The 24,833-nt window shown below is 41.8% G+C and overlaps 1 protein-coding gene across 4 annotated transcripts in view; it reads left to right on the top strand.

The window, feature by feature from the left end:
* erg (ETS transcription factor ERG) overlaps positions 1-24,833 on the top strand; it is a 74,032-nt gene that overhangs the window by 41,560 nt on the left and 7,639 nt on the right. For 3 of the 4 annotated variants that reach the window (XM_020048487.3, XM_029120999.2, XM_029120997.2), the window contains exons 3-4: positions 15,692-15,909; positions 20,381-20,535. In XM_020048487.3, coding sequence (XP_019904046.1) covers positions 15,692-15,909; positions 20,381-20,535 — 373 coding nt within the window. Of the gene's footprint in view, positions 1-3,866; positions 4,190-15,691; positions 15,910-20,380; positions 20,536-24,833 lie in introns of those variants that run through there. The other variant, XM_029120998.2, reaches the window with a different exon arrangement.

Below are 24,833 nucleotides of genomic sequence, written 5' to 3'. Positions count from 1 at the left end.
ACATTAGGCCCACTCTGAATGAGTTTAGCACAGCTGATTTTTTTGCATAGTATCCAGCATCTTTTTCTGCAGCGGCAGGTTTGGATGTTTGGAAACCATTTGGATTTGTGAGCGCTGGCTGATATTTTACAACCCTTTTGTAGCATAATTTCATCTCAGTCTGCTATGTCGCCATTTCTCAGAAAACACTTTTACTTCACCTATATAAATGCCAAAGTTTTTAGAGATGTCTACCGCTGACACACAGAAACTCTGACACTGCAGAAGCCTATCTGGCAACGCAATGCCCCCTGCCTGCTCACTATAGGTGTTGTGTCACCAAGCTGTCTGTAGATGGAGCCGTTAACAGAGGAGTAGCGGCTTTGAATTAGCTGTTTGCCAAAGTGCTCGAGAGTTTACAATATCAAACATGTGACCAAGCCCCTCACACATTTCCCCTATTGCATTCACCACATGATTTTCCCCATACAACAATGCATTTACACACGTTCTGTCAGTCTGCCTCTGATTGTACTACTGAAAGGGCTATTTGAACATTTTGAAAATATGGCCATACATATATTTATGTGTTATTTTGTTTGGTGAAACTTCGACATCTCATGTCAGATGTTCCAGTCTATTAAAAAGTGCACAGTTTTGAATAGGTTGTGTCCATTAAGCATGTGGATGTACTTTTTTGAATGAGCACAGATTAGATGGAGCAAATCCTTTACTGTAATACCTTAGTCCTGTTAGACACCAGATCAAACATGCTTGGTGTAATTATTATGTTGCCCACATTTCCTTTCATCCTTTCTTTATCATCCATTTGAAAGTGAACCCATAAACAACCATTGTGGTTTTTTTTTTAAATCCAAGCTGTAATTTGCTAAAATATTTTAGCTTTAGCTGTTAATATACAGATTATGCAATCAATTACCCTCCAACCCTGAGTACAGTTGGATGCTGCTGTATTTATAGACGTGTTTGTGTCTGTGTGAACCCATGCATGTGTGTGGTACAGGACGTTCTTATGAGAGGTTGCAGCCCAGCTTCCCAGCTCCCTGTGGAGAGAGCACTTCCAGGCCAGATGAGGTAGAGGTGGAGACGTGGAGGAGAGCCTCAGTGTATGTTAGAGATAGGGTGCAGGTGGAGGAGCAGGAGAGAGGCTGGGTGTATATTGGAGATAGGGTAGAGGTGGAGGAGCTGGAGTGGGAGAGGGACTGGGTTTATGTTAGAGATAGAGGTGGAGGAGCTGGAGTGGGAGAGGGACTGGGTTTATGTTAGAGATGGAGGAGCAGGAAAGATGTGTATACAGGAAATAGAGTAGATTAAATGGAGGTGGTGTGAGGAGGTGACATGGTAGAGGAACGGTAGATTAGATAGAGGTGGTGTGAGGAGGTGACATGGTAGAGGAACGGTAGATTAGATAGAGGTGGTGTGAGGAGGTGACATGGTAGAGGAACGGTAGATTAGATAGAGGTGGTGTGAGGAGGTGACATGGTAGAGGAACGGTAGATTAGATAGAGGTGGTTTGAGGAGGTGACATGGTAGAGGAACGGTAGATTAGATAGAGGTGGTGTGAGGAGGTGACATGGTAGAGGAACGGTAGATTAGATAGAGGTGGTGTGAGGAGGTGACATGGTAGAGGAACGGTAGATTAGATAGAGGTGGTTTGAGGAGGTGACATGGTAGAGGAACGGTAGATTAGATAGAGCTGGTGTGAGGAGGTGACATGGTAGAGGAACGGTAGATTAGATAGAGGTGGTTTGAGGAGGTGACATGGTAGAGGAACGGTAGATTAGATAGAGGTGGTTTGAGGAGGTGACATGGTAGAGGAACGGTAGATTAGATAGAGGTGGTGTGAGGAGGTGACATGGTAGAGGTGAAAACAGTTGAAAGGGGGAGGGAAGTGAGGAGGCATAGTGGTAATGGCTACATTGTGTGCGTGCATGTGTTTCATCAGTGTTGGGCAACCTAAATCTGGTTTGAGAGGGAAACAGAGATCACATCCTGAAGACTTCCTGCAGGAGGACATAAAGCCAGTCAGACAACAGGAGAGACTGAGGGGGAGTACTATACATGACTGTTGGACATTCTTTAACACACTCCATGGTCTGACATTATTAACTGAAGATTCACAGAAAACATATGATTTATTTTGTCAGTAAATACTCTTATGCACTTAATCATTATACACAGTGATTGCATTGTCGTGGCTTGACCAGAAGTATTGCTTATTCAGTAGACACAATATATTAATTACAGTTTACATCCTTACAAGCAACTATAAGTCACTTTACAGTAATTCTAGCAAGACAAAATAAAATATGAGAGTAAACCCTGAAAGTATCCCACCAATGCCAACCCGCCCTTCCCCACTGGCCGATCTGTTAGGCACAAAATCAGTGTAGCTTTCTTTAACTCACCATAGCAAGTTGTCAATGTTCTACAGTGTAAAACGACATTGTTAGCATTCTTTGTGAGAGTGGACGTTTCCACGATCTCAATATATATATCTCAATATATATAAAGTTAAGACCCATTCAAGCCAAAGGAATGGAGCATATTGTAGTCTTACTGTCCAACAATGTTTTTCAGTTGGAACATTTTGAGTGCCAGCAAATGTTTTGATGAATTTTCCTCTTGTAAAAACAAAATCCTCAAGCTTTTCCTTGATATTGTGTTATTTGGTCACATCTTGTGATTTTCTGTTGAAAGACAGTTTTTTGAAATAATTGCAACATTGCAAAGATTTACAAAACACACACACAAATGTTGTTTTAAATCACAAGATGCTGTCAGGTCACAGTTGCTTTTGGTAATACTGCATACTGACTTGGACAGCACATCGGACACCCTCCCAAACACAATGTGTTGAATTCTGCAAAAAAATAATAGGCCACAGCCTTGTATTCAATAACAGATAATGGTCACATATCAGGTGTTAAATTACAAAATTCCTCACAAAATAGAGAAAGCACTGTTCTTGTCATAGTTATTTCCTCTTTATAACCGATGTGACGCAACGCTTTGCTTTGCAAACACAATGCGACCCCCTGCCATGCTGTCTCGGACCACATAACTTCTCAGCAGTCAGTAAAATGGAGTCCTACGTGAGTAGGATTTTCACGTCTTTACTGTCGTTCAACCACACCTGACAGTGGAAGAGGCCGCTGTGCAGTTTAATCTGCTCAGTTTTTTTTTGTGTGTGTGTGTGTTCGTGTGTGTGCGTTCGTGTGTGTGCGTTCGTGTTTGTGTGCGTGTGTGCGTGTGTAATCACCGTCCAGGACAAGGGGTGGTCAGTCACGGGTGTGTTTTGACAGAGGTCGGCAGCAGGATGTCAGGCTGTGCTCTGATTTCCTGTCCTTTACTTTCTCCTTGACTTTACCTCCTTATCAGGCCTTCTCAGCCTTTTTTGTTTTCTCACCTCTAGTCTGCAGACCCTAAAGTACGGAGGGCCAGGCCGCTCTCATCCCGTTCTCCGTTAATTCAACACTGATTCAATTTGAGGACATTTAGCTCTTTTCATTATGCAGGCGGTCTAATGAGTTGAGGCGTACATGTGACCTGACCAGTGGGTTTATGTAAGTATGTTTCTACTGGAGTACACTGTACAAAACCCGAATTTTTTAAAGGGGTAATAATTTTTAATTGCCCCTTGTTCAAAAGTATTGACATTTGCTGCTCAACAGTTTGGAGTGCTAGTAAAGTCAAAACAGTGGTTCTGTCCTCCACTCTTAGCCCTCTAGAGAGGCTCATGGCAGCCAAGCGTGTCATGTATGGAACGTATGATCAGACATCTGCATCCTGTCATTGGTTTACGTGTGTGAGACACACATATACACACACTTCACACACACACACACCTCGCACCTGCCTGCTTCTGCCTTCTTGGGGGGGCCCTTATGAAAAATAAAAACTTCTAACATGCATCATCAAGAATAACAACATTGTTTTTAGCCCTTCTTATCTCCTCACTCCCAAATATCCTGTTTCTTTGAGTTGCGGTGGCCAGGACCAATAGAAACCGCTTCCTGCTATTGGCTGACTTCACTTCCCAACGTTAGCACAATCTCATCCGCTCCAAACAACGCATAGTGGAACCTCAACTAGCTTGCTATCCAGAAAAAAAAATTCATAAAAAATTACAGTTTTTGGTTTTACCAGGACTTAAAGGTCCTGAAGAGATATGGCTAGTACTATAAAGGTAAGTCTGTTTGGTATTTATGTGCAAATATTTGTGATTTTTTTTGTCATTTTCTGTAATGTTTGGGCATTGTCTTTTGTTTTAGTGGCACTGTTAAGCGCTGTTAAACACTGACCAGATACGCAAAGGGTAACACCCTTCTACCATAGCAGTGCATCAAAACTTCCTAGCAAATGTTGTTTTTTCTATTCAGAGGGTTTAAAAAATGGGATTTGATTATTTTGGATGCTGAAGTAACTTTTTCAGTGGGCTTTTGTGACGTCTGTCGAATAAAGCAGACTTCAAATAGACTTTTATTGATTATAAAGGGGAATACATTTTAACGTTCAGTATGTTTTTCCTGTTAATATTTTATCTTTGCACAGCCAAAAATTATTTCAAAATGTTTATCTATGTTCTGTATTTTGTGTAATTTACTATTAGATTTTATGTTTACTATGATTTGCAAATTTTCTTACCAAAAGTATTTTTCTGTAATTAGTTCTGAATAGAACCCCCAAATTTTTTTTCATTACACTATACTGATCAGCAGAAATAAGGTTATGGGGCAGTTTGAACAACCAAAAATGCACCTGTTTATATTGGTCCTTTTAGCAATTTTTTTGCAATTTGGGTTTTTACACTTATCTAATAAATTATGCAATCAATGCAGAAAAAACAAAGCCTCTTACTGTTGAATGGTTGACATAAAAGGCTTTACTTGAAGCCCTAGGCATCATCATAAGATAATCAGTAATGATTACTTAACTAATCATATACTCAAATACGAAGTGGGTACAGTGAAAGAAACTCAAATTTTCTCTGAACACTGGGTTGGGTCAAACCCTGGAGAAGGGTTACAGGCTTGTGTGCAGAGTGGCAACAAAATCACGTATATGGCTTTTGTAGTTAAATCCATGGTGAAAGGTGATAACAATAGTATCCTTAGATAGCCTTGAAAATGCTACTCCATTCTTCTCTGATCAAAGCTGTCTGGTACTATCTTCTGAATCATACTTAGTTTCAGTACAGTAAGGTTTATGTCTTGGAGGGGGAGGGCAGGCAGCCTCCACACAGACACATACACATACACACATACAATGACAAATATTTACAGCTGGCAGGCTGTTTGAGTGACAGAGATTTTTTGGAATGAATGTTTATAATTTTTTTTGTGGGTCTTGAAAACAGTGCCTAGAACAAAAACACAATTATTAACCAGTTCCAATACTTTATAAATTATGAGTTTGTTCACTTTGAACACAAGATCATTTTGATTCTGGTTCTGTTTTGGTTTCTTGAAAAACATTTTTCAGGTTTCTGTTTTGTTCCCTCAACTGGTTCCAAATTCCTGATTCATATTTTCTCAAACACTTTTATAACCTGGATGACAAAGGCCACAACATATCCATTCAGTCGTACACCAATTTAAATGAATTCCCAAATGAAAAAAGGAAATCGACTGTATTACAAGAATATTTACATACACTTAGAAAGACTATCATGTCAGTAATTGTAACAAATGCACTCGGATGACAGGGAGGTAGTTGGACACAAGCACAGAGCACAGGCAGAAGGTCGGTTCACAAGAGTCGGAATGAGCGGAGCAGAAGCACAAAAGGGATAATCCCTAAGACCATGGTGAAAAAGGCAGGCACAGGTCAGGACACAAGGAGGGTAGTCAGACTTTAACAAGGAAAATACAGGCTTAGTACTGATGCACACAAGACAAAAAATACCACACAACAGAAATGAGACACAGACCTGAACTTATTAGGGAACACAGAACAAACACAGGCGGTCAGAATTCAGGTGATCGCGACCTGAGGGCAGAGCTATGTTCAAGGGCACCCTGGCGTTGTCCAGGTGATGGCGAGGGGAGAGTTGCGTTCACGGGCATCATGGTGTTTTCTAGGACCCAAACTGGAGAATGACATCACAGTAACACACAACTGTTATAGTATATCCCAAGTATATTCTGTGTATACTTTATCTTCACACTGTAAAACACACATTAAAAGTGTAGTGTACTTTTTTTACTACAAATATATTATTTTTGCTGCCCATGTAAAAGCAGCCTTAAGCCACTACTTTCAGGCTGCGTTTACACATGACATTGTTCTTATTACTGCACTAGTGCCTATCCTCTCTTCAAATTATTAATGGTCAATTGTTGTATTTACACTAGTAGTTAGTAGTTTCAGATTGGCTATCCTTGTGTTAGTCTTTAACTTTGTATAGGTACTGTAACAATGCCCATTAGACAATGGACAGAATAGGAAGGCACTGACTGGTGTGTCACCCACATGCTAAATAAACAGGCTAAGGAGTCAAAGTCACCTGGAAACCTAATTCAAAACGGCGCCTAAGCTTTCCACTCTCTAGTGTGTCTGCCAGTGGCAGCACAAAGAGGTTTACAGCAAGAGCCTAAACACAGTGTGAACAATAAAACAAAGACAAGGAAGTTATAATTACATAATCAGCTGTCTTGCTGGCACTGGATGTAAACAGTTACAGGTTTGGGAGTAGGACACAAATGTTTAGAAAAGGATTTTGGTTCTCTTTGACCTATAATATGGTGGCAGTGGGACTGCGGTTGAGTTGAGGTCCCAGGGAGAGGAGAGTGTGACCGTTGTTTATCAACTCCTTCTGCATTGGCTGGCTTTGTGTTAAACAAGTCTGCTGGTGGGGGTTAAATCCAGCCAGTGTGCTTTGTCCTCAGTCTCCCCCTTGCTTTGACAGGGTTTATTCCACTTGTCAGTGCTTCTTCTAATTTACAACTGATGGAGATATATCATATTTTATGGATGGCTATAATAAAGAGCATTCAGAACTACAGACACAGATACTGTCAATGTTTCTTGGAGAACTCTGTCACAATAACACAAGATGATTGGGTAATAGCTTTGCTGAATAGAGCAAAAGCAAAGACTGAAAAGTTGTGTCATGTTATTTTTTATAGTGTCACGCTATTGTCAATTTGAATTCTCTTTATAGCTACAGTGTACAGTCTACATTCAGCTTAAAGACATGTTATAGCAACAATGTACAGTCTACTGTATAGTCAGCTCAAAGACATGTTATAGCACCAGTTTACAGTCTATAGTCATCTTAAACACGTTATACTGTAGCACCTGTTTACAGTCTATAGTCAGCTTAAAGACCAGTTATACTGTAGCACCAAGCTACAGTCTATAGTCATCTTAAAGACATATTATAGCACCAGTTTCCAGTCTAGATTCAGCTTAAAGACATGTTATACTGTAGCACCAGTTTACAGTCTAGAGTCAGCTTAAAGACATGTTATACTGTAGCACCAGTTTCCAGTCTATAGATTTATCAGGATATCACAGAGAAACAATGTAGATGGTGTGTATATGTGTAATACTCATACCAGAGCGGCATCCATGTTGTGGCCAACCAACATTTACAGAACTCTGGCTTGGATTAATGTCTGAACTCTGTCATTGACCTATGGAAATGGAAATAAATACACCAATAATATTCTTCCTTTTCGTTCCATAATAATGACTAAAGACAAGCTGAAAAATAAAAAAGCATACAAGCGACAGTCAAAGTCTTTTGCAGCATATTCAGTTATGACAGTTAGTATAATGTTATTTTGAAAGCTCTGAATTATCCCTGTAAGCATAACAACTTAGTATTAATGGCAGCAAACAACATACTATTAAAGGTAAAATGGATCAGAGGGGTTTATCTGCATCCTAGCCTCCCAAGGCCTTACCTCAACATCTCATAATGTCTCCTTGGAGGTCTGGAAACCTTTATTTTATTATATTAGCTCTAAGATTTCTATTGGACGTTATATTTTAAGAACCCTTCCCCCACACGACTGTTGAAAGCATGGTAAGTTTTTTGTTTGCTACTGTTTCCCACTGGATATTTTGTAGAGTTGTTCCATATGCTAGTTAGCAACATTGCAGAAAATGGGCAAAAACATGGAAGAGAAATGTTGGTGAAGTGTTTAGGAACATATGGTTTAAGTTAAGGCAGTGCGGATCACGATCTGCGCATATATTTAGTCTCTAAATTATTCCTGTTTAACAGACGTGGGCTAAATTCGCAGGTCTATCAAATGAGAGCAGCGGGCAAGAAAGTAAATGTAGAGACAAATTCAGCAGGACTCTTTAAAGAGTGTATATATACAATAAATACATGCACAGAAAGGGATCAGCACATTTGCAGAAGCTTTCCGAAACTTTAATGACAAAGAAACGCATTGTCTCAAGTCAGAGAAAAGATGGACGTGTTATTTTAACATGGGTCAAATAAGATATGTAATGGGGTATTACATCTTAAACAATACCTCCTCAGCCAATTCTGTATTCCAGACACTTTCCCATATCCTTTGAAGAGGGGCTGCTTTTCAGTGATAACAAAATGGCTTCCGTGGAAATGTAACACAGGCGTTTGTCATGTTTTAAGGAGAAGGGATTTTGTAAACGGATCTTATGTTTCGGACTAGGAAGCTTTGTCTCTGTCAATTCATAGTAGGGCATCCCAATGTTGCCTTTCCATCTGACTAAATGGAAAGTATGCTTGTCAGAATTGATGGAATCAGGGAGGGAGCTACTGAAACAACATCCAGAATGGGTGCCCCAGATGGCAGGAGGGGGACGTGTGAGGCCATAATCTACACTATTGACGTTACTGCAAGTTTAACTGCCCAATGTCCTGCTGTTTAGAAATGGCAGGGCGTATTCCTTCCCATTCCTCGTTCTCTCTCTTTCTCCCTCTCTTCGTCCGCCCATCAACTCCATTAGCATTCCAAGTCTTTTGGTCACAATCAAAATGCCGATGGACGGGCACTTCCCCTTTTGCGCAACCCGCCTCCCGATATCCCTCCTGCACTATCAGGAACTTTCAATGGAGGAAATGCTGGAAAAGGGAAGCTTCCTGTCTGCTGCCACGTCTTAATGGGAAGACTGCCGAGGTTATTCTGCTTGAATGAGTCCAGTGGCCCATTTAGAGGGAATACAGGATGAGAAGGATTTATACACTAGTAGTTGAAAGAGAACAGTTTGGCGATTATGAGGAAATTATCTGCAATGTGTGGGCACAACAGTTTACCTGATACAAGACTGAATCCAAACATTACAACATAACTAAAGCATTGGTCACAATGGTGAAACATTTTGGAAATGTTTGGGTTAAGTAGGTTAAAGGTCAAATGGCAGACTTTCTAACTGTAAATCATTTCCCATGTGGTCTAAGTGAGACGTTTTTTAAAAAATGCGATCTGTGAGGGGGCGCCAGGGCCCAACAAAAATTTTGGTCTACTAACATTTCTAATTGAAAATATAAAAAACAATATCTAAAAATGGAGCAATGAAGCTTGAGAGGGATGTTAATAAAGACGTTCGCAGCTCAAGAGATGCAGGTTGCTGACCCATGAACTTTACACACTTTATGCTATGAAGCTCAATATTTATGGAGGGTAATTTACTATAAATGCCTCTGAGGGGCTCAAGTTCTGATCTGAAACAGCTGCCCTTCTGGTCACCAGTTCATTCCCCTACCTAGAAGGCCGTGCTGCAGTCCATTTGAACGTCAGCCTGTGGAACTACAACACGCTCCCATAGAGGACCTCCATGAAAGTGTGCATTATACTGTATGACTTATTCTCTGGTGGACTCGGTGTTCTGTAGGAAAATTGTGCTCAACGCAGCCTCATTCTTCCCTGCATAATTCTGTGTTCATTTTCTTTGGCTGGGACACTACGTCGGTGAAACAATCTCTCACTTTTCTCAGAGGAGGAATAATGGGCCATAGAGGAATGAGTACTGAGTTTGGGGAAGATGGAGACCTGGCCAGTCTGCTGTTGTGCTGCCTGTTAGTTTTAAGGTTGACGTTGGCCACGAAAAACAGTAAAACTTGTTCTCCATTTTAAAACAGACTTGGATATGCCTTTGTTGGTTAATGCAGGATGAGGTTGATAAAGTACTCCAGACTGCCAGAGACTGTCGTAGTATCTGGGTGGAGAGGATATTAAAGTACTCCAGACTGCCAGATACTGTTATAGTATCTGGGTGGAGAGGATATTAAAGTACTCCAGACTGCCAGATACTGTCATAGCATCTGGGTGGAGAGGGGATTTTAAAGTACTCCAGACTGCCAGATACTGTCATAGCATCTGGGTGGAGAGGGGATTTTAAAGTACTCCAGACTGCCAGATACTGTCATAGCATCTGGGTGGAGAGGGGATTTTAAAGTACTCCAGACTGCCAGATACTGTCATAGCATCTGGGTGGAGAGTCAGCTGGGTCTGCGCCACATTTTCTTAACCTATTGTTTTCTGGATGGAGGCTGTAGAAATTGGTATGAAGTGGTACTTACAGTTCAATCAGAGAGTATTCAGACCTCTTCAGTTGTCCACATTTTGTTATGTTACAGCTTTATGCTAAAATGTATTACATAATTTTATTTATTTATCAATCAAAACTTCATAATGACCAAGCATTTTTGCAAATGTATATAAAAAAAACAGAAATATCCCAATTACAAAAGTATTCAGACCTCTTTACTCAGTACATTGCTGAAGCAGCGATTACAAACTAGAGTCTTCTTGGGTAAGAAGATACAAGCTTGACACAACTGTATCTGGAGAGTTTCTCCCATCCTCCAAAGCTCTGTCAGTTTGGATGTGGAATGTCGCTGCGCCGTCATTTTCAAGTCTCTCCAGAGGTGTACAAGTCTGTGCTCTGACTCAGCCACTCAAGGACATTCACAGACTTGTCCCAAAGCCACTCCTGCATTCTCTTGGCTGTGTGCTTAGGGTCGCTGTCCTGTTTGGAGGAGAACTGTTAGCCGTGTCTGAGGTAAGGAGCGCTTTTGGAGTTTCCTCAAGGATCTGGCTGTACATTGCTCCATTCATCTTTCCCTCTATCCTGAAAAACGTCCCCACAGCATTATGCTGCCACCACCATGCTTCACCGTAGGGATGGTATTGGTCACATTCTCCAAGCATGCTGTCATGTGCCTTTTACTGGGGCAGCTTCCGTCTGGCCACTTTACAATCAAGGCCTGATTGATGAAGTGCTGCAGAGACGGTCCTTCTGGAAGGTTCTCCCATCTCAACAAAGGAACTCTGGTGCTCTGTCAGAGTGACCATCAGGTTTTTGGTTGCAATCCTTCACCAAGACCCTTTGTCCCTGATTGCTCCATTTGGCCAGGTGGCCAGCTATAGGAAGTGTTGGTGGTTCCAAATGTATCCCGTTTAATAATGATGGAAGCCACTGTGTTCTTGGGGACCTTCAATGCTGCAGACATTTTGGTACCCTTCCCCAGATCTGTGCCTCAACGCCATCCTTGTCTTGGAGCTCTACGGACTGTTCCCTCGATATCATGGCTTAGTTTTTGCTCTAACATGACCTGTTAATTGTTAACTTGAATAGACAGGTGTGTGCGTTTCTAAATCATGTCCAGGTGGACTCCAATGAAGTTGCAGAAACCTCTCAAGGATTGTTAATGGAAAAATAATGAACAAGGGTCTGAATATTGCTGTACATTGTTCTGTTTTCAGTTTTTTATTTATTTATTATTTCTTAAAACCTTTTTTTGCTTTGTTGTTATGTGGTACTGTGTTTAGGTTAATGAGAGAAAAAACCCTTTAATCCATTTTAGACTATTGCTGTCATGTAACAAAATATGTGAAGGGGTCTGAATCATTTTTTTTTTTTTTAAATGGCCTGTACACAAAATAAAAATAGATATGCATTAAATTATGTGGTATGATGGTACTTAGTTTAAAGCTGCTATTTATTTTTTTTTGCCAAATGAGGACCTTTAAATCTAAATGTGAATTATGTCTGCTTCATTTTGTCCTGATATTTATGGAATATCTCAATATGCTCTATTTTATGAACGCCAGATCTAGTATTTAGTGTCATGCTGTGTTCTCACATATTTCTGTTGGCTTCATGATGGCCAAATATTTTCCAATAACTGGTTAGAAACCAGTTGTTTTCCATAAGTTGGTCCCAGACACAGTGTTAACAGAATACATTAAAATGCCACTCAATCGTTTTCTTGACTTCTGTCTGCTCAGCTAGGCTTCTTTTAGGTTTGTCCCTGCTAGCCACTTCTCTTCTCTTGCTGTTTTGGGTTTTAGGGTGGGTATCTGTTGATGTAAAAAGACCCTGATCATAAAAAAAATTACGAAAATAAACATGTCTAGCAAGAGTTGCTGCTGTGATTTATGACACATCTCTGAGTTGGCCTGTCAACTTTTTTCCATAGGATCAAAGCACAGGAAGTACAGAGCTGTCTGGTAGAACATTAGCGGTGACTGGAAGTGATTTTGTTTTGTTAGTGTTTGACGTGCGTGTGCGTGTGTGTTTGTGTGTGTGTGTTTTTCTGTATTTACTATTGTCTCTTCCCTTCACCCATATTAGGAATAGTGCATCTTTCGATTTCTCTCTCCGTCTTTCGCTCTGTGCGACCCTGTCTCTCCTTCCTCCCAGGTGAGGGTCAGTGTGCCCGGCCTGCTCTGCTCTGTAATGTGGTTTGCAGCTGACATATCAGGGAAGCCCAGTTCCCTCTAGATTAATCTGCTTTCCGACACAGCTTCCTTTTCCTCCTAACTGATTTGAGGCCAGCCTCTTGACCCGTCACCTGATCAGGATGGGTCACTTACTCAGGGATATTTCGTGGGGCACTCCTTATGAGAGAAAGAGACAGAGAGAAGGGCAGGTTGAGGAGGGCTGAGGAGCGCAGAGGAAATAGAGAAGGGAGGGGTTGCTGTTCAGCTTTAGGGAGCCCTCTGAGGTATATGGAACTAAAATTCGAATATTCTGAGAACAATCCTGGGAACAAATGTAGACATGTTTCCACGTCATGGCATTTGTTGCCATGAAAGGTGCACTTTTGTTAGTCATGTTGTTAGTCATTGGTGTTGAATAGACTTTTACTGTGGGATCTCGATTTGAGGTAGACCAGAAGGGATTGCTCTGAATTAAAGGACAACCACTAGATTAATCCAGATTTAGGATTTAAATCCTCAGCTAGAGCATGCCATTTATTTTTGTATAGTATAAACTGTTGATATATTTTAGGCACACTTTTTTGTTGTTTGTGTTTGTTATGTATTGCATGTGATTGCATCTTTGTTGGAGTAGGAAGTAGGACACATAGAGACTTGACTGAAGCATTTCTACCACTGTGGTTTTAGGGAGGATAACCAGTGATGGAAGTGGTTTGCACTGTGGTCTCCTGACATTACAACAAATTGGTGGAAGAACGGTCTCAACTGTTATTGTCTCCAAGAATGGCAGAATAACATGCCCTGACTTAACCCAATGAACTAAATAATACCTAGGTATCAAATACAAATTGATTGTTGATGTCTCTGTCAGGGCATTGTTGCATTCTGCTTTGCCTGCAGCTCATTCTACAGCTAAACCGGGGGTCCTTGGACAGCAAGATACTGAACCTTTAAAAGTCTAAAAAGTTTAAATGAATTTACATTAATTTTGATTTGGATGATTGTCAATGTCATTGACACAGAGTATTTAATTTGAAACCCTTTAAGCAGGCTTTGGGTTATTTTATATTATTAAGAGATATGAGAGTTATCTGTTTAAATTTAATTAATTACATAACAATTAAAATGTAAAAGAACAGGAAGTCACTTTAGAAGACCCCAAACTCTTGTCGAGGTCTATCCACTTCTGCTTGTCACTGGATGAACGTTATCTCTGACCTGTTATGCCAGGATGTAGGCTAGCTTATTTCCTGTGAGCAATCCAACAGGTTTGGCATAGTTGTTATGTCTAAAATAGATGCTGGAATTGTTTAAAGTATTCTTGCCCATATTCTGGAATGGATCATATGCAGATTATCACTTTCTAATGTAGATATTCTGTATCAAAGGGACTGGTAGACACCCTGATGGTTTAATTATCACGGATTCTTCTGTTCATTTCTGCTCTTATTTAACCCAAGTCAGTCAAACTGAATTCCTTTTATTGGCCACAGTAATGTCACTATAATAAGGGTGCCTGGTTTTCAGGTGAGCTTTCTAGAGTTATTGATGTTTGACCTGAATGTTTTGTGCAGTTTACTGCTTGTTTTCTTTAAACTTAACTAACGAGACAGGACTCCTAGCTAAAATTGTCAGATTGTGAGGACATCTCCTTTGCACAGCCCTCTTCAGATCACCCCACAGATGTTCAGTTGGATTCAGGTCTGGGCTCTGGCTGGGTCATTCCAAAAAGTTTATCTTCTTCTGGTGAAGCCATGCTTTTGTGGATTTGGATATGTGCTTTTGGTCATGGTCATACTGAAAGGAGAACTTCATCTTCAGCTTTCTAACGGATTTTGTGCCAAAATTGCCTGGTTTTTGGAACTGTTCATAATTCCCTCCACCCTGACTAAGGCCCTGGATCCAGCTGAAGAAAAACAGCCCCAAAGCATGATGCTGCCACCACCATGCTTGAGTGTGGGTATGGTGTTCTTTGGGTGATGTGCAGTGTTGTTTTTGCTCCAAACATACCTTTTGGAATTATGGCCAAAAAGTTCAACCTCGGTTTCATCAGAACATAACACATTTTCCCACATACAGCCAGGCTTGGATGTTTTTCTTTGTAAGAAAAGGCTTCCGTCTTGCCACCTTACCCTATAGCCCATTCATATGTAGAATACGGGAGATTGTTGTCACATGTAGCACACAGCCAGTACTTGGCAGAAATTCCTGCAGTTCCTTTAAGGTTGCTCTAGGCCTCTTAGAAGCCTCCCTGACCAGTTTTCTTTTCGTCTTTTCATCAGTTTTGGAGGGACATCCAGTCCTTGGTAATGTCTCTGTTGTGCCATATTTTCTCCACCTGATGATGACTGTCTTCACTGTGTTCTTCACTCTATGCCTCTTAGAAGCCTCACTGACCAGTTTTCTTTTCGTCTTTTCATCAATTTTGGAGGGACATCCAGTCCTTGGTAATGTCTCTGTTGTGCCATATTTTCTCCACCTGATGATGACTGTCTTCACTGTGTTCCATGGTACATCTAATGCTTTGGAAAATATTTTGTACCCTTCTCCTGACTGATATATTTCAATAATGAGATCCTTCTGATGCTTTGGAAGCTTTCTGTGGACCATGGCTTTTGCTCTGAGATGCAACTAAGAAAATGTCAGGAAAATCCTTCTAGAACAGCTGAACTTTATTTGTGATTAATCAGAGTCAGTTTAAATGAATGGCAGGTGTGTAATGAATTAAATTTAACATGAGTTTGAATGTGATTGGTTAATTCTGAACACAGCCACCTCGCCAGTTATAAGAGGGTGTGCACACTTATGCAACCAGGTTATTGTAATTTTTTATTTGTAATTTTCTACTTTTTATATCCACTGTAGCAGTAAGTCCAACCACTGATTTACCAATTACATTAAGGGTTCTAGCTAAATTAGGGTTCTCAATGAATCTGCTCCAGTTTATTGTAAACCAAGTGAACAGAAATGATATATACATAAGAGGATCTTCATTTGATTATTTTATTTTGTCACGACAGGAAGCTTTGTCCGTGGTGAGTGAGGACCAGTCGCTGTTTGAGTGTACCTACGGAACGCCTCACCACGCCAAGGCGGAGATGACGGCGGCAGCAGCCAGCGAGTACAGCCAGGCAGCTAAGATGAGCCCCAGGGTGCACCAGCAGGACTGGCTGTCCCAGACGTCCACACGCGTCACCATCAAGATGGAAGGCAACAGTGGACACGTCAACGGCAGCAGGTACACACCAGTCCCCACAACCTCCACGTTGACTTCCATCGTGGTAAAATCACTTGCACTTCTCAGTGTACTTTCAATAAAATCTCAGTAAACCCATATAACCTGCTTTCCGGAGCAGATCATAATTATGTTTGAAAGATGGCTTGCCTGTGGTCCTGTCTTTGCATTCACAGTGCGGATTTCTGGTCAGTGGAGTGAGATATTATGCTACATGATATGATGTGTCTGGCCAGTATCCTTGGTGCTCAGGAGAGTTCAACTTTATGGCGTGACATAGAACCACCTCTTCCTTTGGGTCGCAGTGCCAAACTCTGAGGCCACCATGCACTGTGCTGCAGCCTGGGCTCCCTGTGACTCTCCTTTCCTGTCTATTGTCCACATTTCTATGAATGTATTTTAAACAGTCAGGTCACTGTGGCCTGAAATTGAAACTTTTTTGGAATGACGGCGACAAAAAAGGCAATGCAGTTGTTTTTGGTCCGTTACAGAGGCGTGTGTGGTTCACACCCCAAAGCCGGCCATTGATAGTAAGTGGTCTCACCTGGCCTGCACAGTGACAGCCAAGCCACCTGCCAAACAGACTACCAACTTAACCGGGTTTTTCAGAGGAAAGAAGGGAGCAGAGGGAAAAAAACAACAGGCAAATCTGCTTGAGCCCCAATCTAAGACCGAATTGCTGCTGCTGGAATTCCAAACTCAAAACAGCTGTACCCCTAAAAAAAGGCCCGCATTTGCAGTAATATTTATATCATGTCTCACACGCGCTAAATCCCCCGCTCCATCCTTCCAGCCCCCCCCCACCCCCACCCCCCCCCCACATCTTTGGAACAGGCTTCTCCACAGACTTCGGGAGAGGGTCTTATTTATCTGCCGTTGAGACACGGGAAAGATTGTTCCAATTAGTGATGAGTCAGGGAGCAGTGGAGGATTTACAGCTGAGACCCTCAGACAGCGCTGCTGCTTCTGCACACACCAGCATCCACCCCTCTGTTCGCCAGGCTGCCAGAGGGAGGTCTACTGTCCTGCCAAACTGAGACGTATGTGGAAGGAGAGACTGCAGGTGTTAGCATGTTGGGAGCTATGTGTATGTGTGTGTGTGTCTGTGTGTGTGTGTTTTCAAGGTCTATGTGTAGGCGAGGTGCATGCATGTGCCCAGTATGTGGGAACCTTGAGATCCAAAGAGAAACCCGGAGAGCTCCACAGCACTCTGACGTCCCAGGAGGTTGGTCCAGTTTCCACAGTGGATAATCTTAAAGATTGCATTACATGCCACAGCAACGGGGGGTTTCAGCCTGAGTTATGGGCTGAAGCTTTCCAGAAGGGAGGTGGCGTTCGCGTGAAGCTGGATGACGGATAGCCTGGATGAGGGATAGCCTGGGTGACGGATAGCTTCAGCCATGGAAATTATTACAGGGAACGCTGACGGTGGGGTCGTGAGGCCACCCTCATTATCAGGATTTAAGGGGTGTTCGGACAAACCCTCCCACGCCCCCCACGCCAGTATCCTCCATGATCTGCCGCAGGGTTTGTGGGAGCTTAAGTGGGCCCTGGAGCCAAAGCAGTTGGCAGATTAATTAGCCGACCCGAACCTGGAGAACAATGAACAATGTTAGCTTGAAGACAGGACTACAGGCCTCCTCTACACTAGGCTTCCTTGGATTGTTTGTTCTTCTCTGTTTCTGTCTCTCTTTCTGTCTCTGTCTAATTTACCTTACCCTCCTTATCTCTCCATTTCTTTTCTTTTTACCTGTCTCTCGCTCTTTCCTTCTCTCTGCAAGCCTACATACGCAAGCACACAGATACCCACACTCCAGTAAGGCTGAACTTAAGCATACTTAGCTGCATCACTGCATTTTTGTATTAAGCCTCCCTCAGTTGCCTCAGATACACATTATCACCAACAATGGAAACTAGTGGCTTTAAATCTGAACTAACTAAGACAGACTAAATATACCGAACATTAAATTAATTCTAATTACTGATATGATCGATGACCCCCTAACATAATGTCCAGGGTACGGTTTTCCTCTCCTAGGTAGAAAGCTGATGCCCTCGGATCTGAGGAATTGTCTTTGTGGTGCTCCTATCTGTTACTGCAACGTGTGTACATTGATTGCAATTCAAGTTTTTCCAGTACTGCGGGTATGGATTTAAGATGTGTGGTGTAGCCACTCTGTCAGAGTTTGTGTCTCTGAATGGAGACAAGGAGAACCATATACAGTACACCCCTGATCCCATTGCATCAACATTTCATTCATTTGTGTTAGATAATTAGCTCAAGTTTAGCACACACGCCTCAATCCATTTGACAATAATAGATAATATCCTCAGGTTTTCTGATGTTTTTCAAACAACATGTGCAGACATGGCAGCTTTCCACAGTCAAACGAACAACAGATTATTTCTCCATTAAATCTTGGAAGGCTGCAGCAGTATGATCTTGTGCCCAAATTGTAAAGCATAAATTGATCACAGAAACACAATCTGGTTGTCCCCCTCTCCAGCTGGAAAAAAAAGTATATTCTTTTCAAAACTGAATGCTGTTGCTAATTCTCTTCATCTTTGTGTATTTTTCTCTATGCATTATCTAAAATGACATACGACATTTTGACTATCGGCATTGTGCATTAGATTGTGGGAAAGCATCAAATGTATGATTTGTCTCCAAATGCAGATAATAATTTTATGTGGCCTGGATGTCCCAGCCCATTGAGGGTGTACTGCTGCAGGGGTCTGGATCCTGCCCACTGCCCGTTCAGAAAGAAAACTCTCAATCCTTCCCATTTTTTTCCATTCAATAAAACATAAATTCCAGATAAATGTACCTTGAATGAGTTTAGGTTTGTCTTTATCCAAAAGAAATGACAGATTTTGATATGTTTTTGGGATACATTTTATAATACTTTGGACCATGTTAATTCCCTCCAATCATATTAGAGGTTTTTGCCTAGTCCTGTGTCATATACTTGTCAAACTCAAACTGAATGTAATTGGATCAGATGCTCAATTAAGTTGGGTCCATATGCGTGGAGATTTGAACAAGAAAGATGCGCTCTAACTTCCCTTCCCTGCGTTTCTGAAATGTGTCAACACCTGGGATTTTGCTATTTGTTTAGTGCACAGGAACTAATGCTTCTCATTATCTTACTCACACTGTGGTTTCATTACAGATAAATAGTACCAATTATCTGTTGATTAAAGTGCAATAGAATAATATGACGGGATATATATGACTGGTTAAAAAAAAAACTCTAACACCAGACTACGACTGATTTATAATAAACCCTTTTTCTGTTTTGGACAATGTCTGGGCATACAGTTTACCGGTCATATAAAATATTGCTGCAAATATTGGCCAGCTCCTTGTCTAGACCAGTGTTTTTCATCCCTGCTCCTGGACACCCTGCCCTGCAGATCTCTCCCTGTCCTAACATATCTGATGTAGCTCATCAAGGACTTGATAATGAGCCGATCATTTGAATCAGGTGTGACAGAGCAGGGAGAGATCTAAAAACACACAGGGCAGGGGGGCACCCAGGAGCAGGGTTGAAAAACACTGGTCTAGACTGCTGATTGACCAACTCAACCTCCTCTCGAGTATGGCAGCATACTATGGTATTTCATATTTCAGGCACTGAAGCAGATCGTTTAACTTAACGCAATGCGTTTTGACACCGGACATTATTTGGGTACTTTTGCCTGGGCAGTTACTTTAACTTTGAAACAGCTATTCCCAAGTCACATGCATCTGGGGCCTGTACCCGTGGCAGAACAGGCCGTCCATCTTGTCAGGTCAGGGGAGGCCAACAGTTGGTTGACACATGACTTTGATTCCAACAAATGGTCCCAAAATGGTTTGTATCTTGGCCATGGCAGGTTGATATGAATTTATGTGACATTCCAATGGCTGATCTGGCCCATATGGTGGCCACAGCCCAGGGGGAATCAGCAGCTATGATAATGGCTGAAAAGTAATTTGGAATATGGGTTCACCCCCCCACTACTCCCACTCTGTTTTAGTGGAGATCCCTCTTTTTATGTGGCTTCAGGAGAGCTGCGGGGCAAAGTTAGGATATTTGAAAGAATGAGGGATTGGAATGCCGGAGACGAAAAAAATCTGAGACTACTGTTTTGCATTCTGTGGTGGGATGAGAATTGAAATCACAATTATTGTAAACAGTTTCCTTTGTTTGTGAATTGACTCTAGCCTTTGTGGATTTCTGGGTCAATCTGACTGCATGTGATAAATACGTGAACAATGGCTAAATAATCATCAACGAACATTTTACTTATGGTTTACAAACCAATGGCCAATGGCTTACAGTACAAACTGCTGGCCAACAAATGTCCCCAATGTAGTTAGATCTTGGTGATCTCGCCTTGGTGATCATTGTAGGGTTGATGCCACCCACGTGGATGACCCCGCTCATCACTGTGACTGACTCCACCCCTCTGTGTCCTGTCCTGACAGGAACTCTCCTGACAACTGCAGTGTGGGGAAGAACGGGAAGCTGCCCAGCGGAGTGGAGGGCACAGTCCCTGTCACCTACAGCAGCTACCTGGAGGATAAGCACATCGCTCCCCCCAACATGACCACCAACGAGCGGCGCGTCATCGTTCCTGCAGGTAACAGGACACCACATCACACCGACGGACATCATAGGGGTTTGAACACGAAAACCCCCAGATTCTTTAGACAGCGGAACCCTTAGTTAGATCAACTCAATTACAGTGGGTATACGCAGCTTTCTGGAGGACCTTCTTAGGAATGAGAAGCAGGGTGTTGCTGTCCGTGCCTATCCCAATCAGTTTGGTCCAGTCTGTGGGTCACTCGATGCTTTTGATTAGGGGACCTTGTGTTTCTGACATACATTCATCTGTCACGAGGAGAGACTTCCTGTGATCTGCAGGACAGAAGCCCCAGCATTTTGTAACGAAGTGTTCCTTGTCTAGACGGCATCCTATGGTCCAGGACCAATGGGGCGGATGTATTCTTATCAGTTCCCCATTCAAAGGTACACACCTAGAATACAAGCACTAAATCCTGACTGGAGAACACCCACAAGGCTGTGCTGTGTCTTTGGAAGTATAAAGGGGCTGTAGAGTAGCCAAAATAAAGCACCTTTGAAATGAAATGCTGACCTTGTGGAAATTCTAAAATAATGTTTTTACTTTGATATAAATTAGAGTTCTCAACAGGCTTGGAAATTCAAGCTGGTCCAACCCAAGCTCAATAAGCTGAAGCCAGATCCCGGGAAAAAAAACATATAGAAAACAGGAAACCTTTTTATAACCATGTAGCTAGTTTTAGATGCCTAAACCGTTATACATAAAGTAATTATCTGTAGAAATCCACACACACATTCTCACACCCACGTCTCTATTGAACATGCAGAAGAAGGAAATCCATTGCAAGTTAATGGAAACAGGAGAGTCCTTTTACAAGATTTTACAAAGCATGAGCAAATCCAGTGAAATTTAATGGCAAATGAAACCTGTAACATCATCTTCCTTCGGACCTTCTGTCAAAAACACACATGTGGGTACATATCACAGACCCTGAAGCAGACCCTCTAACTGGTGATTAAACAGAGCTCCCAGCTAAAATAACATTGATTATAACGATAAAAACACAACAATACAGTGCCTTGCAACGCATTCAAACCCCTGACCACATAGCATTTAAGTACTTTTTAAGCATTAATAAGTATACTTAAGTGTGTTAAAATGGACCCACTTATTTAATAAATTAGAATATATAAAATATACAAAAAACTAAATGTTATGAACAACTTTTTTGAAGTAGTTCTAAAAATATATACACTTTTCCCTTTTAACTATACCACTAAGAATGCTAACTTTTACATTTTGTTGAGGAATTGCAATATTCGCAAAATGTAAAACCATTGATGGATAACTTAAATAAATGATGAATACATTACCCTTACATCCGCTTTCAAAACCAGAACTGCAAGCATGTGCCAAGTGAAGTGAGCATGGCAAGAAAGGCAAATTTAGCGAGTAGAGAATGTTTTTGTAGTTTGAAAAATGGAGGGATCTCATTGCAGCAGTGCACAGTCAAAATGTGTCCCAGCACGAATCCAGTCTTTAAAACACAGGGCCGGCCTAAGAACTCTCATACAAATTCAGAGGTCAGAAATGTCGCTTTCAATTCAGTCTTGCAACCAGAAAGGTTGGCCCTTTTAATGACAACCCTTTTAGTCAAAATGTTCTTTCTTTGACCTGGTAGGGTTGAATGAGAATACATTGTCATTTGACCTGGGAAGACACACAACAACATGCTTGTGCCAGTGTTGCGTCAAGAGTTGTTATTGTATTTGTTTGTTTTCAAATGGGAGGTTCATGTAGCCATGGCTTGTTCTGTAGACAACGCACTGTACACCTGTCTGAACCTAGGGACGGTTCGTACCAAATTCAAAGCTTGTGGTTTCAGATATGATCAACATTTTAACACTGAGTCTCTTTGTTTAGGGTTGCAGTGATTTCCCAAAGAACACTCTTTAAGGTTTTCTAATGAATCAGCCCACTAATTCTAGAAAACTAGAAAAAATATATTCTTCTTTTTGTTTAATTTAGTTACATAATAGTAACTAAACAGGTTAACTCAGATGTAAAGCCAGACTTAGTCACTCCTTTTGCTTAATCTATCTCAACATAAACATGTTTTAAATCGATGCACAGACCTTTATCAAATAATTAGTTTCAAATACTTTTCCCACAGAGAGACCTGTCCATGATTGCATGCAGCATCGTACTCTCTGTCTAAGGGTGGTGCAACACAGTTTTTCTGGCGTAGCGCAACTTCCTCTTCAACCGAAGCTGACAAGGACAATGACGCGGCATGTTAAGAACATCCTGTTTTTGCTGTTCATTCAGAGGACAATAGGCACACACTTCTCTGTGGAATGGAATGGGAGGTTGCCTCTGGCTTCTCTGCTCTACGTATAGGAAATGCATTCCTGATATTTTGGTAGATGGACTTGGGAAGGACATTTAAACTTCAAATACAACAAGCCCCTGCCCCACCCAATGTCACAGTCTTTAACAACAATATATTGTTGGAGTGGCAGAAAAGCGCAGTATTGAAAAAGGTATTCATCCAGTACATTGTATTTGTTTCCTCACATCTGCATTACGGTGGATTCATTGCTAAATGCCACATCCACTATATTGTTTGGATGGTTAAGTCCTCCAAAATTGCACCGAGACAGACCTGAGGGCTGAGTAGACCTTGAGCCAGCCAGCCTCCCCTTCAGCCCACTGATCCTTGCCTCGTGTCTCTGTAGTGAGGAATGCTAACACAGTTACAGTAGCCCCTTGCTCTCTGAGCTTGTGGAAGTACTTGTTTATTCCAGATCCTCTGTTTACTATTTGTCCCTCTCTAACCCCTGTACAAAGAGATGAGATACTGGCTGTGCCCTGAACAGAACCCTTTTCCCTACACTCTTAGATTCTAGAAAACACCTTTACAATGCACTACTTTTGACAAAAGTCCATTAGGGCTCTGGTCATAAGGCCCAGTATAGAAGCTATACCCTCCAAATCTCGCTCCTTGGAGGTCTGGAAACTATTATATTTCAAAAAAGGTTTGAATTTGTAGGCTCCTAGTGGTAAGATTTCAATTGGATGTTAAGTAACTTCTACACAGATGCTCGTGAAGGTGTGGTTCAACAGTTTTCCTTTCTGTTATACAGTATGAAAATAAATATATTCCAGAGAGTTGTTATTTTTATATTCTAGTTTGCAAAATTGCAGAAATTGGAAGAAAATTTAAGTTTATTTCTGTTTTGGGCATATTGCGCAGTACTTACAAAATGGAGTCAATGAAGCCATTACAACTCCTCAGCTTAAACACTGTACTGCAGAAAAAATACATTTTGGCCCGTCTCCACACTATCTGCCCAGTAAACCACGCTCCTCCAAAACCCTGACCCATGAAGCTTGTTCCCTGGCCCACTGGCTGCCTAGCCAACTGTGTGGCCATTTAACACCACCTATACTCTTTGGTGTATTAAAATTAAGTGAAATCAATGAAAAGTTATTTCTTTTGAGGATCAGGTTCTAAGGAAACTCTGCTGCTTACAGTTCAAATGGCGGTAGACAAAATAATTGCTGGAGAGTTATTTTTTGGGGGAAGCTATTCATTATTGGAAAGCATGATGTTATGTTTTAAGGGACTAATGTTTGATAATGGGCATGACACTGTCATAGAAAAGTTATGTGAATTTAAACGAGTAAGTGATATACTGTATACTATAACAATTGGTGGTGTCAGCTATAGCAGTCAGCTATAGCAGCTATAACTATCTGATGGAAAGTCTGAGTCCTGAGTTTGACATCAAATTGACCTGAGCTACATCCCTTGGAGCCATGACCATATTTAGTGAGCACCTTTTGGAGCTCCACCCAAGTAAAGCATTTCATTGGGTTTCATGTGTTGTGAGGCATTACTAATTTAAACCAGGTTCTACATCTTTAATCCAAGTTTTTCAACTTCATTTTGCCAGGCCTCACTTAGGCTATTGGGGCTCTGGTCATAGGGCCTGTTAGGGCTCTGGTCATCGGGCCTGTTAGGGCTCTGGTCATAGGGCCTGTTAGGGCTCTGGTCATAGGGCCTGTTAGGGCTCTCTTCATAGGGCCTGTTAGGGCTCTGGTCATAGGGCCTGTTAGGGCTCTGGTCATAGGGCCTGTTAGGGCTCTGGTTGTCGGGCCTGTTAGGGCTCTGGTCGTAGGGCCTGTTAGGGCTCTGGTTGTAGGGCCTGTTAGGGCTCTGGTCGTAGGGCCTGTTAGGGCTCTGGTCGTAGGGCCTGTTAGGGCTCTGGTCGTAGGGCCTGTTAGGGCTCTGGTCGTAGGGCCTGTTAGGGCTCTGGTCGTAGGGCCTGTTAGGGTGTAGTTAGGGCACA

The sequence above is a fragment of the Esox lucius genome, chromosome 7, assembly GCF_011004845.1.
Source record: "Esox lucius isolate fEsoLuc1 chromosome 7, fEsoLuc1.pri, whole genome shotgun sequence".
NCBI classification, from domain to species: Eukaryota; Metazoa; Chordata; class Actinopteri; order Esociformes; family Esocidae; genus Esox; species Esox lucius.
This window is presented reverse-complemented; position numbering and strand designations above follow the sequence as displayed.